Genomic DNA, 17500 nt, shown 5'->3' with positions numbered 1-17500 from the left:
AGGACATGCTATGATACTGGACTGTATGGATGGAGCTACAGGACATGCTATGATACTGGACTGTATGGATGGAGCTACAGGACATGCTATGATACTGGACTGTATGGATGGAGCTACAGGACATGCTATGATACTGGACTGTATGGATGGAGCTACAGGACATGCTATGATACTGGACTGTATGGATGGAGCTACAGGACATGCTATGATACTGGACTGTATGGATGGTAGCTACAGGACATGCTATGATACTGGACTGTATGGATGGAGCTACAGGACATGCTATGATACTGGACTGTATGGATGGAGCTACAGGACATGCTATGATACTGGACTATATGGATGGAGCTACAGGACATGCTATGATACTGGACTGTATGGATGGAGCTACAGGACATGCTATGATACTGGACTGTATGGATGGAGCTACAGGACATGCTATGATACTGGACTGTATGGATGGCAGTGTTAGGGACAGATCAGATGGCCAGAGACTTGAGACTTGACTTGGACTTCCAAAAAATGACGAACATCTCTGGCGTGCGCGCGCGCGTGTGTGTGTGTGTGTGTCTGTGTGTGTGTGTGTGTCTGTGTGTGCCTCACAGGAAACAGAGGTGTAGGTTGTTGGATGGATGGAGGTAAACTGTCTCCTCTGGTGATGCCGACCGCCTCCACGCTGAAAGTCATCATCCTCCGGCCCCGCCCACCACCTCGACCAGCCATCACCTAGAACACGCACGCACACACACACACACACACACACACACACACACACACACACACACACAGAGAGACACAGAGAGAGAGAGACACACACACACACACACACACACACACACACACACACACACACACACACACACACACACACACACACACACACACACACACACACACACACACACACACACACACACAGAGACAATAAAACTGTAGCTGCAACGGTTAGCCAGAAAACATATCTTTGGGTTTTGGACTGAAAAAACATTTAAAGACATCAGCTTAGACTTTGAGAAACTGGGATGGACATGTTTCTCTATTTTCGGACATTTTATACGCCAAACGATTCATCGAGAAAACAATCGGCAGATAAATAAACAATGAAAGTAATCTTTAGTTGCAGCCCTATAAAAGATGGGTTTGGAAAAGAATAAAAAGGCTGAGGCGCTGCAATAGCTATCGCCAAACCCACCAGACTCCATGTAAATAATCAGGACTTTTATCATCGTAAAACACACTTCATTCAAAGTGGACAGAAACTAAATAAAACTACCAAAAGCCGTCTTGGTTCATCTTTCCACTGTTCCAACAATCACCACTCTGGTTTGGTTGAAATAAACCCTTAATTCACCCATTTACATGTGGAGATATGCTGGCTCTCTACACGCTAAAAGTCCTGATTATTTACATGGAGTCTGGTGGAGATATGCTGGCTCTATACACGCTAAAAGTCCTGATTATTTACATGGAGTCTGGTGTAGTTTGGTGATGGTGATTTCGGGGCTGTTTCATGTTAAACTAAAAGGATCTTCCTCTTTAACTAAAAGGTCTATCTCTGTAGGGATCCATCCCATAATGTTGTCAGACACTTAGAATAATAATCTGAGTCTGTCAGCAGCAACATCAGAACTTTTAGTGACTCTAACTGCTGCTGAACATTAGTCCTGTAGGGTAACATTACAGTTAGCAGTTAGCTGCTTCAGTTAGTTGTGTCTGTCGGCAGAATGAAACCAACCTTCAGTTTGTATGTTTTCAGAAGTTAAACCTTCTTCTTCAGACGGAGAAACAGTAAATCCTCTTTGTTTACATCCAGCACCGCGCCATCTTCTCCTTCTACTTCCTCTGCTGCCGGTGTTTAGTTGTCCGGTGGCCCGTTACCGCCCCCTGCTGTCCAGAGAGAGGCACACACACACACACACACACACACACACACACACACACACACACACACACACACACACACACACACACACACACACACACACACACACACCGGGACAAACACCCTATCTGTCTGTGTGTGTGTGAGTCGGTGTGTGTGTGTGTGTGTCTGTCTGTCTGTCTGTCTGTCTGTCTGTCTGTCTGTCTGTCTGTGTGCAGTCTCTACTCTTGTTGCCCAGGGAACAGGAAATTGTTAATTCAGTCCTGCATGATATTAGAAGCTATACAATTATTTAATAAACCTTTTGAATTAGTGTTCACACAATAGTTAAGTAAACTACATTTAGCTTCTTGTCAGTTATAGTTATGAGTTATGTCTACCAAGCTGTCATCCAGAGCCTCTTTACCTCTGAGAAGAAGTACTAGCTAGCTAGAGCACGCTCGTTCAAATGTAAAACGTGGCTGCTATTATTGGCTGCAAATACCAGCTGTCTCATTTCTTTAGATTTATACATGCATAACTCATAACTCTTCTTTATATTGGTTTGTTTAGGTGCACATGTAGAAATTGTGCAACAATGCCGTCAGAGCCTGAGAACATATGCTGCCAGGAGGTGCCACAGGTAACAGGAGGCTGGTTGGAGATGAACTGCAGCTCGCCTGTAAAGTGGACGAGAGCAGGCTGCAGCAGCCGGGGCGGAGAGAAAAGTCAGCTGTCAAGTGGGACAGTTTACAACCGATTCCAGCAGCCTTCAGGCTGAACAGGAAGTCACAGAACCACTCACATCCTGTTAGCTCTGATTATTATTTAATAACATGTCACCAGACCCATATATCAGCTTGTACACAGTCTCCAGCTGTTATAATTAAGACAGAGTAGCTGTCAACATGCTCTACTGTGATCTGGTGCTGATGTTAATCAACAACAGACTGTAGACGATCTGAACGTCACTATCAGCCTCACAACACGTGTTCTGTCCAGAATGAGCCTTTAAATCAGACTAGTAGCTGTTCAAATCCCTCTGATTCACAATCAATAAAAAAGTTGATCATCATGTTGAGTTGATTCTGAACCAATCAGCTGTTAGATCAGCTGAGAGGCCGGCGTTTTCCCAGCATGCCCTGGGTCCGCCTGGGTCTTGCAGTCGTTGGAAAGTAACTGCGCTGCCTGGGTCTCAAACCTGTGGCCGCCGTGATCTCGTGAGGTCATCGCTGAACATGTGTGCATGACGTCAGAGCAAGTCGGACACAAATCTACCCAGCATGCATTGGGCGGCGATCGCCGGTGATCGATTCTGTGAAGACCTGGCTCATCTCCAACGAGCATCATATCTTTCCTACACTTATGCCATAGCAGATACTTACCTTATGTTATGCAAAATAGGTTACAACTGCTGCAGCAGCTGGCTGAAAGGCCTCCATGCATGGTAGACCATCCAGGTTTACAACCTGTTGCCTAAATGTGTTCTCGCTGCAGAACTCATGCAACATTTCCAGGGCTGACCACGGTCCTTTACAGCTAGAGCAGGGAGTTTGAGCTGTAATAACCTACTTATGCTGTTATAGGTCTAGACTGCTGGGGGACGTCCATCCTTTGACACACTGAGCTCCTCTCTCCTCTCTCTTTCCATCTGTGTGCATCCATGTCCCAGAAATGCTTGTTACTAACCTAGCTCTGGGGGGTTTACTCCCCAGAGTCCTCATGTTTTATGTTTTGTTTCGCCCAGCATGTTTCCTTGGATTAGGATGGCACCAAGATCCTGGTTGCAGCTGTCGCCGTGGTCCTGCTGCACTCCCTGCTACATCCTGCTACGCTCTGTGGTGCCCTGCGGCGTCCTGCTCCGTCCTGCTACACCCTGCTGTGTCCTGCTACATCCTGCTACGCTCTGCGGTGCCCTGCTGTGTCCTGCTACATCCTGCTACGTCCTGATACGCTCTGCGGTGCCCTGCTGTGTCCTGCTACATCCTGCTATGCTCTGCTGTGCCACGCTACATCCTGTAACACCCTGCTGTGCCCTGCTATGCTCTGCTGTGCCACGCTACATCCTGTAACGCCCTGCTGCGTCCCTGCTATGCTCTGCTGTGCCACGCTACATCCTGTAACGCCCTGCTGTGTCCTGCTATGCTCTGCTGTGCCACGCTACATCCTGTAACGCCCTGCTGCGTCCTGCTATGCTCTGCTGTGCCACGCTACATCCTGTAACGCCCTTGCTGTGTCCTGCTATGCTCTGCTGTGCCACGCTACATCCTGTAACACCCTGCTGTGCCCTGCTATGACATGAACTGCTACATCTACCATTTGTAGTCACTGATCCATTATCTTTATCGTGACTATTATTGCCACTGTTCATCACCCCCCCAACCAGCACCGTCAGACACCGCCTACCAAGAGTCTGGGTCTGTCCCAGGTTTCTTCCTCGCCACGGTCCCACTGAATGCTTGCTCTTGGGGGAATTACTGGAATTGTTGGGTCTTTGTAAATGATAGAGTGTGGTCTAGACCTCCTCTATCTGTAAAGTATCCTGCGATAACTCTGGTTATGATTTAATACTATAAATTGAATTGAAAATTGAACTTACAGTCACTGTTCATGACATTATCTACTAAATATAATCAGCCAATGCCACTATTTCAGATCATATTTGTTCTTGAACAGTATTATTATAAGTATATAATATTAGTATTTCCTAAGCATAAACTGTATATTACACATACATTCACATGAAATATTTTACAGATATAATAAACATTTATTGACTGCTGTCATTGTACATAGAAACACAGCGTTGAAGGATTCACTGAATCCAAATCAAGAGATGTGAACACAGTAGGGTTGGGTAGCGTTTGGGAACTAAACAACAGTCGGTTTATTGCTGAGGCCATATGGTCAAAATTAAATGATTTAATAATACTGTAATAACTATAACTTATAACAATGATGTATTTCACCAGTAAATTGCTGGTAAACGACAAAAACAACCACCAGATGGGAAAAGGGTATTTTACAATAACATTGAATGCACCATGAGGCTGGCGAGTTTCAAGTGAACGCACCGTCTGTTGTTTTTCTGACTGTTGGATCCTCTCCAGTATTATACAGTCACACTTTACACCACACGTGTCAAACATAAGGCCTGAGGGCCACATCCGGCCCCTCGCAGGTTCTGATCCGGCCCGCATTTCAACTTAGGTTCACAATACATTTAGGCCCACCGAGTTTTTGGTTCTTTTATTTTATTTATTTACATTTTTGGTGCTTTTTTCGACATTTTTGACGCCTTTTACGGTGGTTTATGCACTTTTTTTCAATGCTTTAGGCACTTTGTTTTAACGTTTTCTCAATGTGCTTTTTTCGGCCTTTTTCCAACTTTTTTGGGCGCTTTTCTCAACATATTTGTCGCTGGCTGAGGAACTTTATTGACAAACTTTTTTGGGGCTTTATGAGGCCCAAACAGTAAGTGAGAAGACTACAGTCTGTATGCAATAATACAGTCAAAATATTTGACTTTTTCTCTTAAATAAACACGTCAATAATCTCTACATGTCTGGCCCTTGATGTGATTCTCATTTTCCAGTCTGGCCCTCTGGGAAACTGAGTTTGACCCCCCTGGTTTACGCCGTTTAGCTGTCAGCATTGTAACCGTGTTTAATCCAGCTGGTAGCTAACGGTAAGCTAACGTTAGCTGCTGTTGAGTATAGCGTTAACTAGCCTCACGTGCAGCAAAGTGTCTGTTGCCTCTAATGTCTGTTTCAGAGCATCAGAGAGAAGCGCAGACATATCAGTGGCACCGAAATGAGACACCGAAATCCGCGTTGCTATTCAGTCCGGTAGATACCGGTCATGAAAGCACCGGGTCTCGGTACCCAACCCTTGAACAGACATTATAGAACCTGTTGACTACCAATGTTCATTTCTCAGTTGTTACAGGTTTGTAGCTTATAGACGTTTGGTGAGCTGGTGCTGGGGCTTCCGTGGTCGAAGATACGGGTAGTGATCCCGTCATGTGGGGTACTTTGGATCCAACGTGAGTTTCCTGATGCCCGGGGAAGACATGGAGGCTTCAAATCCCCCCCTTTTTAATTGACTCTTTATACCGAGCTGGCGATGACTTCCTCCTGGTCCGGATGCTCTTATTGTGAAGACCGGTCCGGTGGGATGTTCATCTCCAGAATCTCGTCTCTATACGATGATGGGTCGACAACGACTTTCTCCATGATCACGTCCATCAAATCATCAACATACCCTGTGCAATACACACACGCACGCACGCACGCACGCACGCACGCACGCACGCACACGCACGCACGCACGCACACACACACACACACACACACACACACACACACACACACACACACACACACACACAAACAACAAAAAAGTGAATCACTATCATTTACTAGATTGTTAATATATTGACATTTTGCACTTTGTATTTACTCAGGTATTTAAGTAAAGTTAGTTTTTGTATCTAAAGTACCGTTGCAGTACTTTGTGTCATGTACAATGTAAATGTTTATGTTTTTGAGTGAAAAAATAAAAATACACTAACTGAATGTTGCCTTGGTCTTCACTGGTCTGGCTCGGCTCTCTCCCGTCCTGGATTTTGGAAGAGGATCCCCTGATGATGTGGGGGCTGGTCCTCCATCAGCATTCTCATTATAATGCAGTGCAGCCAGGTACAGTCTGGGACAGGAACAAGAAAACCAAACATGAAAACTACTGCAAGAAATGGGACAATGTTCTCAAAAAGTAAACACAGTTTAATGTACCTGCACAGCATTCCCAGATATGGATAGACCCCGTTTTTTGGAGCGAACTGCAGGATGGCGCTACGGAAGGCCTCCAAAGAGGACGTGTGGTAGTGGGGACTGAGCTTGGCGATGTCCTTCAGGACTGTCTTTTTGGTCAGCTCCTTCTCCAGGCTGTCAAACGCAGGAGTTCCTGCAAGACAAAATCATTATAATAGCCTCTTTCTGACCAAGTAGTTAGAGGAACAGTCCACTTCTAAACAGTTCTACTAACTACTCTCCCCCAAAACCAGTCTTAACATTTGCATTCACACTGGCCAAGTGGCCGTAGGGACTGACCTTTTGTTATTATAATCACAGCCATCTAACCACCACTATGTGGAGAAGGGAAGAGACCCTACCCTGAAGTAGGAGCTGAAAGAGTTACAGTAGCTGTGGTCAGAGGGACTTCATAATCCCCAAATTGGTCCTGTCGGAACAGGAGAACAAAAGGGTTCTAGGAACGGTATGTTCTAGGAACGGTATGTTCCAGGAACGGTATGTTCCAGGAACGGTATGTCCTAGGAACGGTATGTCCTAGGACCGGTATGTCCTAGGAACGGTATGTTCTAGGAACGGTATGTCCTAGGACCGGTATGTTCCAGGACCGGTATGTTCCAGGACCGGTATGTCCTAGGACCGGTATGTTCTACTGAACGGTATGTCCTAGGACCGGTATGTCCTAGGACCGGTATGTCCTAGGAACGGTATGTCCTAGGACCGGTATGTCCTAGGAACGGTATGTTCTAGGAACGGTATGTCCTAGGACCGGTATGTCCTAGGAACGGTATGTCCTAGGACCGGTATGTCCTAGGAATGGTATGTTCTAGGAACGGTATGTCCTAGGACCGGTATGTCCTAGGAACGGTATGTCCTAGGACCGGTATGTCCTAGGAACGGTATGTTCTACGAACGGTATGTCCTAGGACCGGTATGTCCTAGGAACGGTATGTCCTAGGACCGGTATGTCCTAGGAACGGTATGTCCCAGGAACGGTATGTCCTAGGAACGGTATGTTCCAGGAACGGTATGTCCTAGGACCGGTATGTCCTAGGAACGGTATGTTCTAGGAACGGCATGTCCTAGGAACGGCATGCTCTAGGAACGGCATGTTCTAGGAGCGGTATGTTCCAGGAACGGTATGTTCTAGGAACTAGCGGTATGTTCGAGCTAGGAGACGGTATGTTCTAGGAACGGTATGTCCTAGGACCGGTATGTCCTAGGAACGGTATGTCCTAGGACCGGTATGTCCTAGGAATGGTATGTTCTAGGAACGGTATGTCCTAGGAACTGTATGTTCCAGGACCGGTATGTCCTAGGAACGGTATGTTCCAGGAACGGTATGTCCTAGGACCGGTATGTCCTAGGAATGGTATGTCCCAGGAACGGTATGTCCTAGGAACGGTATGTTCTAGGAACGGTATGTCCCAGGAACGGTATGTCCTAGGAACGGTATGTTCCAGGAACGGTATGTCCTAGGACCGGTATGTCCTAGGAATGGTATGTCCTAGGAATGGCATGTCCTAGGAACGGCATGCTCTAGGAACGGCATGTTCTAGGAACGGTATGTTCCAGGAACGGTATGTTCTAGGAACGGTATGTCCTAGGAACGGTATGTTCCAGGAACGGTATGTCCTAGGACCGGTATGTCCTAGGAATGGTATGTCCCAGGAACGGTATGTCCCAGGAACGGTATGTCCCAGGAACGGTATGTCCTAGGAACGGTATGCTCCAGGAACGGTATGTCCTAGGAACGGTATGTTCTAGGAACGGTATGTCCTAGGAACGGTATGTCCTAGGAACGGTATGCTCCAGGAACGGTATGTCCTAGGAACGGTATGTTCCAGGAACGGTATGTCCTAGGAACGGTATGTCCTAGGAACGGTATGCTCCAGGAACGGTATGTTCCAGGAACGGTATGTTCTACGAACGGTATGTCCTAGACCGGGTATGTCCTAGGACCGGTATGTCCTAGAATGGTATGTTCTAGGAACGGTATGTTCCAGGAACGGTATGTCCTAGGACCGGTATGTCCTAGGAATGGTATGTCCTAGGAACGGTATGTCCTAGGAACGGTATGTTCCAGGAACGGTATGTCCTAGGAACGGTATGTTCCAGGAACGGTATGTCCTAGGAACGGTATGTTCCAGGAACGGTATGTTCCAGGAACGGTATGTCCTAGGAACGGTATGTTCCAGGAACGGTATGTTCCAGGAACGGTATGTCCTAGGACCGGTATGTCCTAGGAACGGTATGTTCTACTGAACGGTATGTCCTAGGACCGGTATGTCCTAGGAACGGTATGTTCCAGGAACGGTATGTCCTAGGAACGGTATGTTCCAGGAACGGTATGTTCCAGGAACGGTATGTCCTAGGAACTGCAGAAATCCCTCCGGTCAGAAAGGGACTTTAGTAGAGATGCACTGATTACAACTTTCTAGGCTGATTCCGATTTCATTTTTTCTAAACACTTTACAGCACACACAAATATTTATTTCTTTTCTTTAATAGAACATTTTTTTACACTAAACTTTATGAAAACAGGTAATGGCAATACAATAATATATAAATAAGTGGGGGGGAGTGCATGTCGGAGAATAGCGCTTCACACCGTGAGCGGGCGCACGCCACGGCGGAAAAGGTAGAGAAAGGAGAAAGAGAGGAGGACAAGTAGCCAGCGGAGATAGTGTTGCGTGTGTGTGTGTGTGATGGTTGTGTTAAGAGAGTGTGTGTGTGTGTCCCTGAGAACTGTAAGTGGTAGAACTTGTTTTGTCAGCTCATTGTTAGCTGGAGATTTGGTTCTTTGTGTTCGTCACCTGCTAGCTAGGCTGCACGTGGTCGTTGATTCCATAACGGCCTCGCTCATGTTTGTCTTTTATGTGCATTATATTTACATGCTACAGTAGTTACACTGCATTAAGATAATGTAATTAATAGTGGGTATATTGTTATTATTTGCTAGCCTATATAGAATTCATATGCATTGTGTATGGTAGACTTTACAGTCTTATTTATTTACAGCATTTGAACGGCATACATCAGACAAAATCAGCCAATTCTGGTCACCAGCCGGTCAATCAGTGCATCTCTATTGATTGAATGAAACAAACCTGCTGAGAGCCATTTCCTCTTGTCCCTTGTTTTTCGGATGGTATGGAGGCATTGTGGGAAGAGGGGGTCCTCATGTGTGTGAACGTCCCGGACGTGGTTGAGGAGGGAGGTCCATTTAGCCACTCTCTCCGGCCCCGTTTCGGATGACGCAGCGGTCCAGTAGACGTGGTTCCTGATATCTGGCATCCACCTCTTTACTTTCTCACAGTCCTTCTTTTTGGTCATTTTATCTATTTTCTTTGAAAGTCCTACAAAGCAGAATAAATATATATATTGTTTTCAATAGAAGTTAACCCAATATGAATGTGTTGTGATGAAGCTTAGACTCGCCAGGTATCGGCCTACAAGGTACACCAATACATTCAGCAAATATTTATGCAATTTCCCAACATGACATCATGACTTCGTGTAAACATACACGCCCACTTTCTTAAGCCAAGCGGCGTGTTATCTGTACGCATTTTCAGCTATCTGCATGGATGTCTACGCTGTATTCAGCGGACATAAACATACACGCCATGTGGCGTGTTACTGCGAGAAGAAAGCGACGGTTGAGTTTAGGAAAAGAACAACGGGGTTGGCTTTACACAAACAAGAGAGCGAAGAAACGCCACATGCCACGACGTGAAAGTCCTGTGTTTGACCCGTCCTCCCCCCCGACCATAACCTGACTCCAGGTGGATCGCTTCTCATTTGCTCAGCGTATCCATCTGGGAACTTTCCGTAGGAGAACTTCTGGGAAGGGGCGAAAATCCTGGTTAGCTGATTGGATAAACCATCTGTCCATCACCACCTATGTTGGTGATAGACGGGCCAGATCAACCAATCAGATCAACGATATATCAAACTCTTGCTGAAACCAGTCGGGAGAAGAGCAACAACATCTTTTCCTCTGAGAAAAGCCTCCAGAGCCGTTTACTCTTCTTTCAATGAAGGAATACTTTCTAATTCAGATCAAACTCATGTGATAGCTACGCTCATCTCATCCGTGGAAGCCGCCACGCTGTTTAGACTGAACAGTCGCTTCTCGTTGTGTCACACCTAAACCCGCCTCCAAACCAACGCTGATTGGTCGGTCGTTTGGCGACCGGCTCCAAATGTTCTCTGTCTTAAGACGCCAGACTGATCTGCGAGTGGAAAACTGGAGCTCGCCAGATCAGGACGCTCTCACCAGGCTACCCCGACCAACCTCCCTACACGAATCTTCAGCCTTTCATACTGCTCGCTACGGCGTCAACTCACACTCAATCACAAGGTAACGTAAGTCAATGGAGGCCAAACGGCGTTGATAAACACGCTAAAAGCGAGTATGCGTCTTGATAATACGCCAATAATGGCGTACGGATTGGCGTGTCATACATACACCACTTCATGACATCAGTCTGGATTTTCCCCTCACTTGTAACAAAAGAAATATACTTTTCTCCATGTGCCAGACATCGTAGAATTGGGGGATGTTTTCCTCCCTCAGGAACTTCTGAATTTGCGTGTGGCGGTCGGTGACGATGCAATCGATGGTTACACCTCGCGCACCCAACAAGGACAGGCTCCTCTTCAGGCCCTCTTTCTCCATGTCTGAGCTCCCAACAACCTCATCGCTCTGTCAAAAGAAGCATCAGCATGGATCCATATTTAAAACGTGTGAGATTGGCTACATTTAGAACAAGAAAAGGAAAACAGTAAAATGTCATTGGTCCTGCCCACCTGAACCAGCTGGACATCAACAACAGTGTTGGTGCTGAGGTCCATCATGGTATAGCTACCATATGTTGGACAGTGGCCTGGGGAAACATGATAGTCTATTCATTTACAATCAAACATATCAGTGTTTCCACACATAGACTCATTTGTGGCGGTGCAATCAACACCGGCCGCCACATATTGTGTTTCGTTATTATTATTTTTTTTTTTAACGCTATTTAAAACACAAAGCATATTCATTAATTCATTCAGCTGCATTTCCTTTCCCTGCTCTCCTCCATCTCTCTGTCACACACACACACACACACACACACACACACACACACACACACACACACACACACACACACACACACACACACACACACACACACACAGACACACACACACACACACACACACACACACACACACACACACACACACACACACACACACACACACACACACACACACACACACACAGCGTCTGTCTCCATGAAAATGAGACAAGAAGGCTGCCGGAAATTCACAAGTTCATGAAAGGTTGTTATCTCGTCAACACCTTTACACAATCACTCTGAATACAAGGTTGTCAGTGTGTTAATGTTGGAGTCTCGACCTGACCCTTAGCAAACCCCCCCCCCCACCGGTCTGACACGGGGCAACCGCCCGCCCCCCCAGCGCCACAAATTGCTTTCTAATCTGTGGGAAACACTGCATATCCTAGTCTTAGCATTTCCAAAGAGGTACCTGGAGAGTGAGCCCTCATGTCCCCACCCAGTGTGACTTTCTTGTCTTGGCTGAGCTGCTGCAGCATCCCCTTCTGCCACTTCCTCCAGGTGTGGACTACAGCCGGTTCCACAAACACGCTGGCATGCCGACGGAACGTGTCATACGGAAACATCTGCAGACGCATTGCCTTGAACACCTGATGGTAGACCAAAACAACAACAGGTTTTTATAATATTAAACATATGCCATATTCAACAATGGAGCAAGCTATTCTTTACTCATTCTTCATTTACCCTTTGAAGTTTGAAGAACGAGACTCCACTGAGGTACACTGCAGCAGAAAGCTGAACGTTCCCAGCTGGTGTAGTATCCACAAGAGGCTGGCTTTTCCAACTTCGGGAATACTCACAGTGCTTGCAAAGCTGTTCCACTGATACAAATGTCCCAAGCCTTTGGGTTTTTACAGCGCATGCACGCTTGCACAGAGCACACACCTCAAACAGCTCCATCAGACAGGTCTCATACACTATGTACTTTCTAATCGCCTGGGTGGAAGGGAAGGCAGCATCTCTGGGGGGAGGGAGGGAGGGGGACAGCTTCAGCAATAACCAAACACTTTCACGAAAGCAAAATATAGCAGGACTACTGAAATAGACAAACAAACTGAAAACTGATGATATACATTCAGACAAAGACATTTCTGTAACTCACGACTTGACTGTTGACTCTGTCAAAGCTGAGGCTGAGTCTGCAGGGTCATAGGTTGTGTCTGGCCCTTGAGACGTAATCATTGAGCTGCCCTGGAGAGGGTCCTCCTCCTCCTCCTCCTTGTCCTCCTTGTCCTCCTCGTCCTCCTCCTCCTCGTCCTCCTCGTCCTCCTCCTCGTCCTCCAGGCGAGGTCTCTTAGATGGTCGCTGTATGGCTGTTGACCTTAGATGAGGCAGTGGGGCTATGAAGGGATCAGTGGACGTGCCAAAGTCCTTGCAGGACACAGTAGCCTGGACAGCTGTAACAAAAGTATATTTTCTAAAGATTATTTGTTGTTTTTTCCCCCCTTTATTATAGTGACAGTGGATTGATAGGAAAGGGGGAGAGGGATGGGGGATGGGGGATGACATGCAGCAAAGGGCAGCAGGTCGGACTTAAACCTGTGTCGCTGCAGGACGCCGCCAACATGGGGCGGGCGCTCTTACTGGGTGAGCTAGAGGCCGCCCCACAAAAGTATATTTTCTATGATAACAAGGCATTCTTAGGAGTAAAACATGACAGCACTGCAGCCTGCAGAGGTGCAGCCCCCCCACTCTGATATCTCTCCATTAGTGCATGTAGAGGTACTGAGCATGGGCAGCCCCCCCACTCTGACATCTCTCCATTAGTGCATGTAGAGGTACTGAGCATGGGCAGCCCCCCCACTCTGACATCTCTCCATTAGTGCATGTAGAGGTACTGAGCATGGGCAGCCCCCCCCACTCTGACATCTCTCCATTAGTGCATGTAGAGGTACTGAGCATGGGCAGCCCCCCACTCTGACATCTCTCCATTAATGCATGTAGAGGTACTGAGCATGGGCAGCCCCCCACTCTGACATCTCTCCATTAGTGCATGTAGAGGTACTGAGCATGGGCAGCCCCCCCACTCTGACATCTCTCCATTAGTGCATGTAGAGGTACTGAGCATGGGCAGCCCCCCCACTCTGACATCTCTCCATTAGTGCATGTACAGGTACTGAGCATGTGTGTGTATTGTGTGTAATAACAGCAGAGTGAAAACATTGGAATTTCCCCTTGCGGGATTAATAAAGTATACATTATTATTATTATTATTATATTATTATTATTATTATTATTATTAACACTTGTTAATGCTATGAAACTACAAACCTTCACTTTTGTAATGTGGACGAAGAGTCCTAGAAGAGAGTTGCGTGCCAACATTCCTTCTTTTAGGGGGTTCAGTCTGGCAGCCGATCTCTTTAGTAGCTGGTAACGGTAATGATGCACTGGCCTATATACAAGAGAAATGACATCATCTTACATGTGTAATAACTATGCCAACAGCTACATCAAGACAAAAGGACCACTAATAGATACACTCCAGCAGAAGAAACTCATCACACAGAACGGTGGGCTTTGAGTGGAAATTGTGCTGTGATGTCTCAACCATACACTCGTGTTGCCCTGGACAACGCTAAAGGCCCTGACACACCAACCCGATAATCGGCCGTCTGACAGTCTGGCGAGGTCGGTGACTCGAGTCTGTTCGGAGGAGCTGTCGGCCTTTATTTTGGCCGACCTGACTTGCTGGGTCGGAGGGCGGGCAGTCAGACTCAATGAGCCATCTGATTGGTGGAGAGCTGACCAGGAAACGGGGAGCAGGATGAGCGTGACTAGAGTCTCTCAACATCTGACTAACATCTGTTAAACTGACCTTTGTTGATCTGAGATGAAGACAGATTCAGCAGCTGCACGGCCTGTTTCTCTCTTCACATGTTTCCAGAAACACGTTACGGTGAACTATTTTAGGACAATATGAGATCGTATTCTGAACGAGACGCCATGATGGTCGGGGAGCAGCCAGACCCACGTGACGCGTTCATCCAATCAGCTGCCGGTTTTCATTTTTTGGACGACAATACAGATTAGCGCCGCCTGCTGCTATGGAGACGTGTTACGTCTCGCGCACACGCAGAACGTACGCTCAAGTCGGCGTCCCCTCAGTGTGTTCTGAGGCTTATTTTGGACCTCTGGGAGACTGATCAGTCCCACTGGCTTTACTGACGACGGTCGGCGTCTGGTTGGATGTCAGGGGCTTAAGGGTTTGTATGTGGAGACCATGCTGATTGCTAGAAACTCTGCTACTTGGTTAGTTTGTGTAGAATTGCAAAATAAACAGCTAAATATTTGTACAACTCGACATCTCCCTTGGACATTAATTAGCTGCTAAACAATTTGCAAGATGAGAAAGGTATTACACTGTTTGGATTGTAGGCGAGCTAGCAGCTACTGGAACTGGTGGTGTGGTGTACCAAAATCTACGGTAGCAGCTTGCTAACCTTTGACGACCAAACTTGTAATCTCGACTACACACACTTGTTTCACACTGGAATGTTTTGTGCGCAACATATTGCAGTATAGAAATCTTTTACAAATGCATATGGCTTTGCAGGAGAAACCACGCTGACTACAAACTAGCGCTAGCGGTTAGCCACCTCGTTCTCAATGGCAAAACACTGCTACAACACACACGGGTTCACCCTAATCTACAAAGGAAACTGTATAGAACTACTTACATGTCCCTCATCTGCAGGTATTCCACGCAAAGTTGGAAGAGCGCCCTCTTTTAGTAAAAGTTTCCCGGCTAATCCTGCGTTGTACTGACCCAAGTTGGAGAAACAGTCAGTCTGGAAGTGGTTAGCACACACCAACAGTTTTTTGCCAACTTTAGCAGGGACATTGCCTTCAAAAATGAATTCAAGCCATGGCGCTCTTCTGTCCTCTGTGGCTGGGACACGATGGAGTGTTTTGTGTTCGTCTTTACAGCCAACAACAGAACACTTTCCGTGAGGCTTCGACATGGCGTTGGATAGCTGAGGAGTTCCTGATGTACCTGGTGGGTGGAGACATAGACACTGTAGGTATGCTCTGATGGGAGGGGTGGTGGGTGGAGACATAGACACTGTAGGTATGCTCTGATGGGAGGGGTGGTGGGTGGAGACATAGAGACACACACACACCTGTTGGAGCTGTGATTGGTGGAGCTGTGATTGGTGGAGGAGTCCTGGGGGGCGGAGTCTCAGAGTCTGAAAGAGGAGAAAGGTCCGCTGGAGAAACAGAAAGACAGCGTGTGATTGGTCGGATCAACAGACCAACAAGGATATTTTGGGCCTTCTGTGTCTGTTTTTGTAGCTTGTTTTTAACGGTTTTAAAGGTTTTTCTGTGGCTTTGTTGCCGTTTCCTTAAATGTAACGTGGTTCATTATTTTACAGCTCAAACAATAAATGATCATTAATGAAACTACTTTATAATCAGTGACATCATGAGGTGACTGTTGATCAGCTGTAGTGATCAATGATTGGCTGTTACTGTTTTAACATTCACCTAACATTAACAAGAGAGAGTGTGTCTGTGTGTGTGTGTGTCTGTGTGTGTGTCTGTGTGTGTGTGTGTGTGTGTGTGTGTGTGTGTGTGTGTGTGTGTGTCTGTGTGTGTGTGTGTGTATGTGTCTGTGTGTGTGTGTCTGTGTGTGTGTGTGTGTCTGTGGGTCTGTGTGTGTCTGTGTGTGTGTGTGTGTGTGTGTGTGTGTGTGTGTGTGTGTGTGTGTGTGTGTGTGTGTGTGTGTGTGTGTGTGTGTGTGTGTGTGTGTCTGTGTGTGTGTGTGTGTGTGTGTGTGTGTGTGTGTGTGTGTGTGTCTGTGTGTGTATGTGTGTGTATGTGTCTCTGTGGGTGAGTGAGTGTGTGTGTGTATGTGTGTGTGTGTGTGTGTGTGTGTGTGTGTGTGTGTGTGTGTGTCTGTGTGTGTATGTGTCTGTGTGTGTGAGTGAGTGAGTGTGTCACCTGTCACTCCGTCCATCTCGTCTTCCTCCACTCTGTCGTCCACCTGTTGCCATGGCTCCAGCTCCTCAGCCTCACACTCCATAACCAAATCTGTGTCCATGTTGCTACGTAAACCACATAAACAAAACTTTAAACTAAAGGGTGACCTCTGACCCTCCACCCACCACCATCATCATCATCATCATCATCAGATACTCAGATGTTACTATGTAGTAATCTGTAAAGTAACTAACTTTAAGTAAGTAATTTCGCCTGTTATTTTTGATTCAGATTTTAGATTATGGGATGTGATCCACCAAAGCCCATATGGTCGTAACAATGGGAGCGTCGGAGTACTGGGCATTCCCCCAGAAGGTGAGGAGCTGCAATATCTATCACCAAACCCACCAGACTCCATGTAAATAATCAGGACTTTTATCATCGTAAAACACACTTCATTCAAAGTGGACAGAAACTAAATAAAACTATCAAAAGCCGTCTTGGTTCATCTTTCCACTGTTCCAACAATCACCACTCTGGTTTGGTTGAAATAAACCCTTAATTCACCCATTTACATGTGGAGATATGCTGGCTCTATACACACTAAAAGTCCTGATTATTTACATGGAGTCTGGTGGAGATATGCTGGCTCTATACACGCTAAAAGTCCTGATTATTTACATGGAGTCTGGTGGAGATATGCTGGCTCTATACACGCTAAAAGTCCTGATTATTTACATGGAGTCTGGTGGAAATTATGCTGGCTCTAT

General features: G+C 46.5%; 2 protein-coding genes across 2 annotated transcripts in view; both read right to left on the bottom strand.

The window, feature by feature from the left end:
- polr3glb (RNA polymerase III subunit GL b) overlaps positions 1 to 1854 on the bottom strand; it is a 12864-nt gene extending 11010 nt beyond the window's left edge. The window contains exons 1-2 of the mRNA XM_078244913.1: positions 1736 to 1854; positions 604 to 726 (exon numbers count right to left, since the gene is read on the bottom strand). Coding sequence (XP_078101039.1) covers positions 604 to 723 — 120 coding nt within the window. The 5' untranslated portion in view covers positions 724 to 726; positions 1736 to 1854. The remainder of the gene's footprint in view (positions 1 to 603; positions 727 to 1735) is intronic.
- A 2756-nt stretch (positions 1855 to 4610) lies between these two features.
- Positions 4611 to 17500, bottom strand: part of LOC144513732 (uncharacterized) — a 13324-nt gene continuing 434 nt past the window's right edge. Inside the window, exons 2-14 of the mRNA XM_078244907.1 lie at positions 16752 to 16855; positions 15932 to 16018; positions 15488 to 15804; positions 14079 to 14202; positions 12910 to 13204; positions 12492 to 12768; positions 12217 to 12394; positions 11488 to 11564; positions 11203 to 11383; positions 9783 to 10031; positions 6655 to 6826; positions 6435 to 6568; positions 4611 to 6125 (exon numbers count right to left, since the gene is read on the bottom strand). Of these exons, the coding sequence (XP_078101033.1) occupies positions 6013 to 6125; positions 6435 to 6568; positions 6655 to 6826; positions 9783 to 10031; positions 11203 to 11383; positions 11488 to 11564; positions 12217 to 12394; positions 12492 to 12768; positions 12910 to 13204; positions 14079 to 14202; positions 15488 to 15804; positions 15932 to 16018; positions 16752 to 16851 (2304 nt within the window). The 5' untranslated portion in view covers positions 16852 to 16855 and the 3' untranslated portion in view covers positions 4611 to 6012. The remainder of the gene's footprint in view (positions 6126 to 6434; positions 6569 to 6654; positions 6827 to 9782; positions 10032 to 11202; positions 11384 to 11487; positions 11565 to 12216; positions 12395 to 12491; positions 12769 to 12909; positions 13205 to 14078; positions 14203 to 15487; positions 15805 to 15931; positions 16019 to 16751; positions 16856 to 17500) is intronic.

This window comes from Sander vitreus, unplaced genomic scaffold (genome assembly GCF_031162955.1).
Source record: "Sander vitreus isolate 19-12246 unplaced genomic scaffold, sanVit1 ctg331_0, whole genome shotgun sequence".
NCBI classification, from domain to species: Eukaryota; Metazoa; Chordata; class Actinopteri; order Perciformes; family Percidae; genus Sander; species Sander vitreus.
Note: the sequence above shows the minus strand (reverse complement) of the source record. Positions and strands in the feature narration are given on the sequence as shown.